This window comes from Coptis chinensis, chromosome 4, assembly GCF_015680905.1.
Source record: "Coptis chinensis isolate HL-2020 chromosome 4, ASM1568090v1, whole genome shotgun sequence".
NCBI classification, from domain to species: Eukaryota; Viridiplantae; Streptophyta; class Magnoliopsida; order Ranunculales; family Ranunculaceae; genus Coptis; species Coptis chinensis.
The window spans coordinates 59,390,092-59,401,669 of NC_141459.1; the positions used below are offsets into that span (position 1 = coordinate 59,390,092).

Consider the following 11,578-nt stretch of genomic DNA (forward strand, 5'->3'; position numbering starts at 1 on the left):
TACAAAAGCTACATCTATTTTTAAGGTAAAACCCGATCCTGAATTAAAAAATTTGATAAAATCCCTAACTAAAAAAGTAGATGCCCTCATAGCTCAAGTAAAACGATCAACTACCAAAACAAGGTTATGAACGTTGACACCTCCCTACGTGTTCTTTGTCTTAGTCCTGACCATCCTGATGCATATTGTCCCTTGTTATATGCTTCCTCTACTCAACCATCGGAGAAGGCATGTGTATTCAACATTCCTAATGCATCTTGGAGACAACATCCGAATTTCACTTGGCACCAAAATAACCGGCGGTTGGGGGCTCCTCCGAGGTTTAAGCTAATCCACCGGTTCGACCAACCAACAACTTTATTCCTTATCGATAAGAGCCCAAAACTGTAGTTTTAACCCCTTAGCGATCATACTTTTAGACCAATTATGTGAGTAATAAGTAAAGAGTTAAGACCGACACGTGTTTTTATGTATTTCGTGCTTCAAAGTCAATTATGTAATGGAGGAATGTGCCACTTTGATGAGATAAAGGAGCAATGGTTGGTTACTAAGGAGTTCGTGATTAAAGGCCAAGATTCAAGAAGACCAAGCCTTTGTAAAGCCTGGTCAAAAGATGAAAAGTCAAAGTCCACGCAAGCGTAAACAAAGGCACAAAGTCAACGAGAACTTCCGAAGACCATATCTTTAGACTCGGACACCGAATTGGGCCTACCTTATGTCAAAACGACCGGCTTGGAAAGAGCTTTCCAATGGTCCAAGCCTTGACCCAATCAGAGGAGCAGAAGTGGACGAAAAGTCTGTTGAAGCGAACTGCAGCTGAAGAGGCCTTTTGGACCGAAAGATTGGGTTTTGGGCCCGATTCTCCCGGCCCAAAACATGGCTCCAAGCCCATGCACGATTTTGGATCCGGATGTATAAAACAAAAAGCTTCATTCTTTGTTAATGGTAGCTAGTTAGACCTAAATTAATATATAGAATTCTAGATCTAGTTTTAATTAATTAATTAAGTTTTAGTTCCATTACAATTCTTGTTTTAGATTAAATTCTTGAATGATTGTTCTTGATTGATTAGATAAATAAAATAGTTATTATTCAATTTCGTTCTTGTCATTTCCATTCTAGATCTAATTTAAATTCTTGTTCTTATTCCATTCCAGTCATTAAATTAGATTCATTATTGTTAATTAAGTAAATCTCAATTTCTTACATTATGTTTACACTACTACAGAATGACACATATACCACGGTCAATAAGAACGTTTATACCACGGTTCTTCAAAAAACCGTGGGAAATACTTATATACCACGGCGGAAATTTCTTTGGTCATTGGTTTACTAGTATATGTCATAGTTACATGAAAATCGTGGGATAAGTTGGACCATATACCATGGTTGGTTTTTTTTCCAGCATGAGAGTACTCCACATCCCCACTACCTTAAACATAAACAGTGGTATATAAATTTTCCACTTTCTACCGTGGTTTATGACTTTATGCCAATTGCCAAATAGTCAGATAAAGCGGATACCAGATTTCCCAATTAGTTCCCATATTCCCGGTTTTACACCAAAGTTTTTTATCCTAAGGGTACCGGAAAGTTAGACAGCCATTTCTTTTTTGCTCTTTGTAGAAAGGGTAAATCGGTAATTGATCTTTTTTTTCGCTCTAAGGGCCTGCTTGATAACCCATTTTCCCGCTGGCAAATCGATATTTTCCCACTTAAACCAGTATTTGCCGTTGCTTGTTGCGATATATGGGTCTGGCAAAAATAAAACCAATTTACCGGCAAAACCCTCACGTGACCCTTTTTTCCCACTCCACACGGGAAAAAATAATCCAGTCAGGGCTAGATATATTTTGCTAAGGAAAATCGACAGCAATTTTCCCACTTCAACTTAGGGTCTGCTTGATAACCCATTTTCCCATTGGCAAATCGATATTTTCCCACTTAAACACATATTTGCCGCTGCTTGTTGCGATATATGGGTCTGGCAAAAATAAAACCAATTTGCCGGCAAAACACTCACGTAACCATTTTTTCCCACTGGAAGCAGTAAAAATTTATCCATGTGGGAGACGGATTTATTTTGCCACAAGAAAATTGACCAAAATTTTCCCACTCCATTTTCTTGTTTCGATCAACCACCCTAGTCTGCGACAAACCCATTTGCTTCTCTCCCTCTCTCTCTCAAGGTAAACTCTGCAACTCTCTCCCTCCCTCTCTCTCTAATTTGATTTTATTAAAAAAATCAATTTTAATTGGTTAACTGTTATTTCAATTTCAATTCAGATTTTAGGATAAAGTTTATTGATATAGTGAGTTTTAAGATGAAAGATTCAATATTGATTGTTCAGAAAGGAAAACAAATGCATGCCCAATTCTTTAAATTGAGAGAAATACTACATTATGGTGAAACTATGTTGAGTTTATCTTTATGAAGGTTTTTATTTTGATCAGGTGTGGAGACAAATGATACGAACATCATTAGAAGTGGTTTGCTCTCCCGGAAATTTTGAAAGAAGAAGCAGTATCCAGGCTTCAGGAGTTAGGGAAGGTAATATCGAAAGTAATTACAACTAATTTCATGTTTTAAGTAAAGTCTGCATGAGGGTGGTTTCTATAGACTAGAACACACCGATATTTTTATTATATTCTAGAAGTGTGATTAGTTGATGATTAGCATTTATCTTGTACAGGACACTGTCATTGATGCTGGAATGTTCGATGGCTCATTAGGTATAGTTTGTGCAGTGTCTGCAGTTAAGGTTTTGAAGATCGAAGGAAAGTTAGAAAATATAAGAAGACTGATAGAGGTCAGTGAAATATGATGCCACTTCGTGTTTTTGCTTAGCTGTGATGACTATGCCAGCGGTGCACTATGTTGATATATTCCATGTGAGTGCTTTTGGGGGTACCTTACGTAGTTTATGAATCATAATTCAAAAGTGAGTCCTGCTTGTTAAAGAAATATATACTAACACCCGTTATAAATAGGTTTCACTTTGAGCACTGAATCGTGGTTATGTTCAGATCCGGCAGTGATTGAATACGTATAGGGAAACTAGACTACCATTTGACAAATTGAACCTTGACTTCCTGCTGAGTGTTGTTTAACTTCCTATTCGTAGAGCTAGAACAAACTTACTGTCCAAAGTACTTAAGAATTGGATCACAAGAACATAAGATATAGGCATGATACTTGGTTGTTAGATAATCTGATCTTTCCCCAGTTATTGCATACAGGTTCACATTTTGTTGAGCTAACATGCATGTCTGGGTTTATAGCTATCCATCTTCAATTTGATTGTTCCCTGACATAATGAAGAGTTGATGCATCACAATTGTTTATTATAACCTGGCTTATTGTTGCTTCACTGCTCGAAACTTGCAGGTGATTGCATTTAGTGATGAAGAGGGTGTTAGCTTTAAGACAGCTTTTTTAGGAAGTGCTGCTTTAGTTGGAACTCTACCAGTCTCAGCATTGCTAATATCTGATAAGAGGTTTAACTGACTCACTCAATTTATACATGGAATAATGCTTCTCTTTTTCACCTTGAGTTTGATGGATAAAACCTCATTCAGTGGTGCAACAGTCCAACATGCTCTCAAAGAGAACTCATTTGAGGGTACTGAGGAAAGTCTTCTTCAACTCAAGTATAAGGAAGGATCAGTTTGGGGTTATATTGAGGTACTACTACATATGCTGGCACTCTCACTGCCTATCACCAGATATATGTATATTCCTATCGTTCTCAAAGTCTTTTTGATTTTTGTCTCTTTTTTCCAAAGGTTCACATTGAACAAGGCCCTGTACTGGAATCACTTGGTCTTCCTCTTGGAGTAGTCAACGGCATAGCTGGACAAACACGATTAAAGGTATGTAACATGTTACCTTGTTTTATCTGTTAAATTATTGTTTTAGTAGGTAGCTTCCAAGCTTTGGACTACCTTCGTACTTATCGTTCTGGTACTTATTCTTCTTGGGGAACTACATCCTTTTTAGACTCTTTATGGGTTTTTGGAGAAGTTGTTAACCAAAGCTGGTCCGTGACACCCATTCATTCCTCACACTTGCAGTCTGCTGATTACTTGTATCTTTTCGGTTCTCCACCCCCCACCCCCCCCCCGTGCAAGTCGTGGTGCCTTGTTGGTTTTGTGTGTTGGAAATGGTGATGTTGAAGGTTTGGAGACTTGTTTGGAAGTGAATAGATTGTTTAGTTGTAGTGTAACTGTGTGAGGGTTCTTTTAGTTGTGTTGTTATGTTCCAAGTTAAATTTTGTAGGCGGAGTGGAGTGTGTGTTGTGCAGGTGTGTGGGTGATGCTGCTGCTGACAAGTGTTGTTGTTGCTGCTGCTAACAAGTGATGCTGCCAGGTGATGGTGAGTGGTGCTACGGTGTTGCAGGTGTTGGTGGGTGGTGCTAAGGTGTTGCAGGTAGTGAGTGAGTGGTGCTCCTGAGAAATGCGTAAAAGTTTCACAAAGCTCCTGAGAAATTGTTCGAGTATAAACTGCAACTAGGTGACTTTGTTTTGTTATGCTTGTATTTTGTAGTAGCTGCACTCTTGAACCCAACACTGTGAAGTGTTTTTATCAATTTTTTTATTCAACAGAACAAAGATGGGTGCAAAGTAAGAAATGTAATTTTCCTTCATGAGATCACAAGTCAATGTAAAAATATTCAGGGGTTCTTACTTGTAGACACATTACAATTTAACTTCCAATGATATATCACTCTTTCTATCCATATGAACATGAATAATTTAAAGACGTGCACTAGTTGTTATGTGTTTTATCTTTTAAAATGTATGAACCATTTTAAATACAAAATAATAAATTTTAAAATTTATTTGCCAGTGGAAAATTTTGTGTTATCAAGCACCGACAAAACTGGCAAATGACATTTGCCAGCATTTGCCAGTTGATGCAAATTGTGCAAATAAGCAACGGCAAAACAAAATTTTCCCACTAGGTATTTGTCTGGCAAATTTTTAAGTGGGAAATTATTTTCCTATTATTTATTAGCCCAACAAGTGGGAAAATTTATCAAGCAGGCCCTTAGTGATTGGCAAATCATAATCGCTACTCTCTCCCTCTTTTTCTCAAGCGCCGACGGTGTTGATTCGACCAAGGTCTGAATCTCTTTCTTGAAATAAATAAATATTTCGATTAGTTAAAATAATAAATATTTTGGTTTGTAGTTGCAGGAGTTGGATGAGATGAAGAAAAGATTGAAAGAGATGGAAGATGAAGCGGTGCTTTGAGAGAAATGCAAGCTAAAGTTGAAAAAGAAATGGGTCTTTGTTCAAGGTCACCAATCTTTTCTTTTTTTTTTATTTATTAAACACTTTGTTCATTTCTTGTTATTTATTATTTTGTCTTTTTTTTATGTAGATCCCGCTAATGCATTACTTGAATCAGCGAATAAGGAGGAAATTGATTCTCGGTCGGTGTTAGTTGGTAATGTAAGTTTTTTAATCTGCGATCTTAAGGAGTCAAATTAGTGAGTTATCGACCCTAGATAGTTCCAAAGATCTTAATATGGTGACAGTCATGAACTAAATGAGTTTCAAAGAAGTCACATGGACGTGTATGATTGACCGACAAGTGACAACTAATGCGAGTTTGCCATAAAATTTTGTTTGAACTTGGGATTAGCAAAGACCATTTTAAACCGCCCTTTTACTACAACGATGCTTTAAGTGACTAAGTAATGCGGTTCTTATCCACTAGGGATTTCAACCATTATTTTTATGTAGATTGAAAAAGGAAAAGGAAAAGGAAAAATGATTTGGAGAGATCGCGGGGAAGTCCTAACGAGCGGTAGAAGAATAACAAATGAGATTTGGGGAGAGCAATGGAAAAGCGAGTTGTAGTAACCTACTTGGAGGTTAAGAGTGCATAAGAAAAAAGCTTCCAAGTAAAACAAAGAAGCATATAGTGCCTGATTGGAACTTGAGATGCTTGTTGTGAGTTGTGGCAATGCTCTATAAAATCCTTTATAGATGATTGACCATTTTGCATCGTTTTGAGGCGATAATTGTCATTGGTTGCACCTTGAGATAGAAAGTCATTACCTCCGTGATGTATGTTTCTAGAGGTTTACATTAACTCTCTCTCTCTCTCAAATTTTCACCCTATTTTTCTTATTCAAAGATTTCAAACTAGTGTTTTTTCATGTTTATGTAGATTGAATTGGATTTTTGAGTTGTTCGAGTAGATCGATATGTTTTCTTCATCAAATTAGTGATTTCGAATTTGTTGATTGAAGTAGTTGTTTGATACTACGCTATGTAAGTATGTAACATTCATTTTTCATATTTATTTCATTTCCGTTGTTCGATTGAGTTATTTCAATTTGAAATCATTTTATTTCAATTATTTCGATTGAATAATTTTAGTTTAATCTCGTGGAGATGCTACTATTGCTAGTTGAAACAAGAGTTGTGACCGCATGTTGAAAACAGTATAACTATATGCATTGCATGGATTGACTATTATTGTTAGTTGTTTGGACACTTAACCTTGAACTTTTGAATCTAGCCATACATTCTACTCTCCAATTTGATAAATCTTCCATATCAATGCCACGATTTTTGTGCCTTAATGATTTATTGCTTCATCGCTCTTAAATCCATAAAATATGTGTGCTTGATTAAGTAGAATGTCTGTCTTTTTATGTTTCGATTTCTTTCAGCGTTGCTAAGTTAGTACTTTAAATCCGACTACTAATATTTATCACCAAATTATGTGTAATAGCACAAACTTTATGTTTTTCAATTTGGGGTTAAAGGGCATGTATGGTTGACATTTTTTTCTTTGAAAGAATTAAAGTTGGTTCATTTGTGAGTTTGATTTGTTTGTTTGGGATAATTTTGACTGCTTTTTGTTTTAGCTTAATGTTAAGATCATTCAAACCATGTCCTAAGGGTGTCTTAGTGTATTGATGAGTAAAATATGTTTATAGTTTATTAATGACTTGTTTTAATATGTAATAATTATAGCTAAAATGGGCAATTAAAACATGCCTTGCAGTAATGAATAATCAATGAAAACATAGTCATGGGTTTTATTAAAAGAAGAATCATTGGTAAATGGAAGTAGTGTGTTTTAGGTGTTATGGAAATTGGTAAAAGGGTGTCACCATACTTAGGTACTTACTCATTCGACATTGTTATTGAGTACCTTTCTTATTTTGAATGATTAATTACTTATTTTGATATTGAGTACCTTTCTTACGAGGATTGTGAGCATGATGGTTAGTTGATAGTGTAATAAACTAATACATCCATAAAAACCCTCCCCTTACCTCATCATCTTTTTAATTTTCATTTCTGTTTACAATACTAACTCTTTCTGTAATTTTTTCTACTAACAAATAACGTGAGCCAAGTTTTGTTTATCTTCATTAGCCACAGTCCTAAAGTACTCCATTAGGAATTTGAAGTACTAAAAGCGGACAAAAGAGTCTCGGTGAGGCTGGTGGAATAAGCCGAAACTAACACGGAGTATCAACACTCCGGTTTTCAGTCACGAGCCACTTTCCTTTTCGGTACTCTTTTGGGCTCTTTTGGTCTGTTTTTCTAGTAGCATAAGCTCGGGAGTAGTCGATCGCTATCAGGAATCGCGGGGCCTTGGGTTTCAAACTCTTAAACTCCTCAAACTTTGTCGAGGATATTATTAAGCTATAACCCTGTTTTACCTACCATTATATTTGTATGTTAACATGAGAACTACATTGCATGTAAAGGTGGTTCGTCATCACATATTCACGTAACACAATTAATATGATTCATTATATATTTTGATATATCGCGTAGCACAAACCCACTTGCTTAGAATATTTTTGTATGTGTATGTTACATCAATTCACATCTGGCGGTATTCAATTGCATGAGTTAAGCTCTTGACATTCCCCTAACTCACACATAGTTACGCATTATAGGTAATATAGATTTGCATGGGTAGACTTTTCTGTAAACTAGTATATGTTAGTTAGTTCTATTTTGGCATCTATCGTTTTTAATTGCATATTTCATAATCAACGTCTCCATAATACACTAATTCGTAAACCAAAAAAATAAAAAAATAAAAAAAAATAAAATAAAAATAAAAAGTTAAAAAAATTAAAATTAAAATATTAAAAAATTAAAATTAAAAAATCATAGTAATTAAAATTTTCATCTAAATCATCTTAATAACACCCCATAATACACCATCATAAATCATCCTATTCCATCGATTGCCTAGGAAACTTGAAAAAAAATTGAGGTTGCCCTGAATTAAAAGAACGTGCTAGCACGAACAACCTCCCTCGATTCTCGAGGGGGACACAGCTCTTTGGAATATTCACCGCGCGTTATCTAGCTTCCCCTTTCGAGTTAGCAACAGCTTTCGGGGAAGGCGTGCTTGACTTCCTCCTTCCTAACTTCTAAAAACTCCGGTCATTATTCGTTCCTTATGAGCACCAAATTAAAATTCATATTTGTATGAGACTACGGTCCGGTAAACATAAGGAATTAGAACTTACATATCATCGTCGAAAATACAAGAAACAAGCTTTTATGTTATCTCCTAGGCATAGTTCCTCCTCCGTAAATCAACCTCGTCAAACATCTCCGTTTCCATTATCTCCTTTAATTATGGCTGAAAAAATCTCACGGTCGAGAAACCCGCTTTTCGGTTCTATCGCCTACGGGGAAAAGGACACGCTTCTGCATTAAACTCGATCACGATTGTAGGTGATTTTAGTATTCCGCCAAACATTTTTCGGTTTGTTACCTGTTTACCATGGTTTAGACCATGAAAAACCGTACAATCATCTTCGTCCGGATGCAACAAGTAGTCACCACTTTCCGCCATCCAAGAGCTGATTACCAACGAACAAGTCTTACTTAGGTTGTTTCCCTTCACCTTAGTCGACAAAGCGGTTTGGCTCGCCCGGACAAGCGCCCGCCGATCCATTGACACATGGGGCCAAACTAGTTCAAGCATTCATGATAAAGTTTACTATACTCGAAAAAACTACAAATGCTTCAAAATTCATTCTTTCGCCCGGCCCGGGGAATCCTTTTTCGGGCGTGGAGCAGATTCTTGATCTACTTCTCGAATGTCCCCATCATCAACTTCGACACGGCTGTATTAGTCCGTTCATTTTTTAATGGTCTCTCGACCATCAAAGGAAACATTAGACATCATGAGCGGCGGTTGTTTCATGGACAAAGAAGCTCTTGAAGCATACACTTTTTCTTGAAAGCGGGCCTCCGCGAAGCACCCATTGGGGAAACAGCGATTCTTCTAGATCTTCTAAAGACACTCTACCAAAGTTAAGTCTATGTTAGAGAGGTCAAGCCGATCCGAATTAAAACTCTGTCGAGACCTTAAACAAAAGGTCGATGCTCTTTTCGTACAAGTAAATGAACAAAAACCCAAGCGGTCATGGCGCAATGCTTCCCCATGCCCTCTTTGCTTAAGTCCCGAGCACGCCCGATTCTTATTGTCCTTTGGTATATGAGTGTCCTCCCCCCCGATACTTGAAGGGCATTGCTTTCAAGCATCCCTAATGCACCTTGGCGACAACATCCGGATTTGGCTTGGCACCCCACGTCAACAACAAGCTCGCCTCCGGTGGCAACAGCGTTCTATCGACCACCCCGAACTACAATTCCTATCGTCAAGGAAATCCTCCCACAATTTCAGCAAGGGCAAAAGTAATTTTCCCAACAAAACAAAAATATGGGATACCAAAACAACCGCAACCTTGTTCCGCTAACCAAGGATATGGCTACCAAAATCAACTTCGTGAATAATAACCCGTGAACTAGTTCCTGCTTTATCTCCGCCCTTTGTACAATCCACGGTAGATAAAATGGTTTTGAAACTCTCGACATACATGAATCAATGAGAATCAAATCCTAGCTTCTATCCAACCGGTCTCTTGGTTGTTAGCTTCGGGATAAAAGTCAAAGGCGTGTTCCACGGCCAAGCGGTTCAAACCACAAGCTACAAACCGCCTTTGAACTCAACAATGCACCCGGGACCCTAGTAATCAAAGCCGGGTGAGGTAAATGCCATTACCACTCTTCGTTCTGGCGAACCATCGACAATAATATCATTATGCGGACGAGGAATCGGCCGGAAGCCACGCGACTGCATCCTTCCAACTCCTACCTGCGCACTTATAGCGGACGAAGTTGTACCATCAAAATCTATACCTCGTCCCTAGGAAAAGATACCATTGATCCTTATCCTAAGCGATTCCGTCCAAAGCTCCGTTCCTGCCCGTTTGGTAAAGAACAAACATGGCCGAACATTTTGATGAGATCCGTGAAACCTTCAAAATTTGACCATAAACTTACCTTTCCTAGATCGCTAAAGCATTTGCCAAAGCATGCCAAGTTTTTGAAGGACATGTGCACCACCAAACGGCGTCACGAATGTCCTCTCACAAAGCATTCCTCAACGAAGCGGTTTCCCTCGATTACCACTACCAATGGTGTGGTAAAGTACAAGGACCAATTAACCAACCCATGCGTTGGGCGACAAATATCCGCTACTTTGCTTTTAGACCTAGGTGCGGTGTTAACCTACTTCCTACTACTTATTTAAGCGGTTAGGTCTTCATGAATTGAAACCTACCAATATGACTGCGCAACTTCGCGGATCGGCTCCATCAAATACCAAAAAGGCATAGTAGAGAGCGTTATAGTAAAGGTCCAAGATTTTTACTATCCGGTTGATTTTGTCATTCTAGATCTTGAAGTAGCTTGTGACTCCATCCCTATCATCTTGGGGCGTCCTTTCCTTGCAAGCTGCTAACGCTCTCATAAATTATCGGGATGGTTCAATGACATTGTCTTTTCGGGAACCTTTACGTCGAACTTCAGCGTATTCAAAATAATGAAACAATTTCCGATCCTATAATGGAGGGCTTAGATTAGCTTGGTTGATAGTCATGCGGAACATGATTATTTCAGAAACTCTTTTCCCCGGATGAGATACACGGTTTTTCTTTTGATAATCCGGAGTTTGCGATGACTTGCATAAGGGATGTCCATGCATTATTAGAGTCGGTTACCATATTGACCCTAATGCGTCGGTGCAAACTAATTGAAAAGAACCGGATTAAGCTCTTTTCCATTGAAGAGATGATCCCTCCACGAATCCTTGATCCCCAATCCTCAACTCCGGTTTAAAACCTCTACCCCACGATTTGAAATGCGTGCATCTCGATCCCGATGGTAGTCACCCTATAATAATTTCTGCTCACTTGACTCTGCATCGAAGAGACCGCGTTTGATTCATGTCATTCGTGAACACCGCTCGTATCGGATGGTCCTTAGATGATATCAAGGGAATAGACCCTAGCATATGCACGCGTCGTATACATCTTGATGATGGCACAAAGACATCACGAGAACCACAACGCCGCCTTAATCCCGCTATGAAGGAAGTAGTGAGAGAGGAAGTTCTCGTTTACTTGATCGCGGGTATCATATACCCTATCTCGGATAGTATTTGGGTTAGTCCCATCCCGCGTTGTTCCCAAAAAGTCCGGCATTCAGGTTGTGCAAAATGAAAATG

The 11,578-nt window shown here is 38.2% G+C and overlaps 1 protein-coding gene across 5 annotated transcripts; it reads left to right on the forward strand.

The window, feature by feature from the left end:
* The first annotated feature begins 2,009 nt into the window (after positions 1–2,009).
* On the forward strand, positions 2,010–4,742 carry LOC147504220 (allantoate deiminase-like). 5 transcript variants are annotated; one of them, XM_086557254.1, is made up of 7 exons: positions 2,010–2,192; positions 2,458–2,554; positions 2,697–2,813; positions 3,392–3,501; positions 3,583–3,688; positions 3,790–3,876; positions 4,308–4,742. In XM_086557254.1, exons 3-7 carry the CDS (start codon positions 2,718–2,720, stop codon positions 4,317–4,319), a joined length of 411 nt encoding a protein of 136 aa, XP_086413380.1. In that variant the 5' UTR covers positions 2,010–2,192; positions 2,458–2,554; positions 2,697–2,717; the 3' UTR covers positions 4,320–4,742. The 5 variants fall into 5 exon arrangements, with proteins under 5 accessions (XP_086413380.1, XP_086413381.1, XP_086413377.1 ...); XM_086557255.1 differs by having other exon boundaries at positions 2,039–2,192; positions 2,697–2,895; XM_086557251.1 differs by having other exon boundaries at positions 2,046–2,192; positions 4,078–4,742.
* The last annotated feature ends 6,836 nt before the right edge of the window (positions 4,743–11,578 follow it).

Coding starts and splice junctions, on each gene's coding strand:
- LOC147504220 (XM_086557251.1), top strand. CDS start 2,718: ATGTTCGATGGCTCATTAGGTATAGTTTGTGCAGTGTCTGCAGTTAAG. Junction 2,814..3,391: donor ATATAAGAAGACTGATAGAG/GTCAGTGAAATA, acceptor CGAAACTTGCAG/GTGATTGCATTTAGTGATGA. Junction 3,502..3,582: donor TTGCTAATATCTGATAAGAG/GTTTAACTGACT, acceptor AACCTCATTCAG/TGGTGCAACAGTCCAACATG.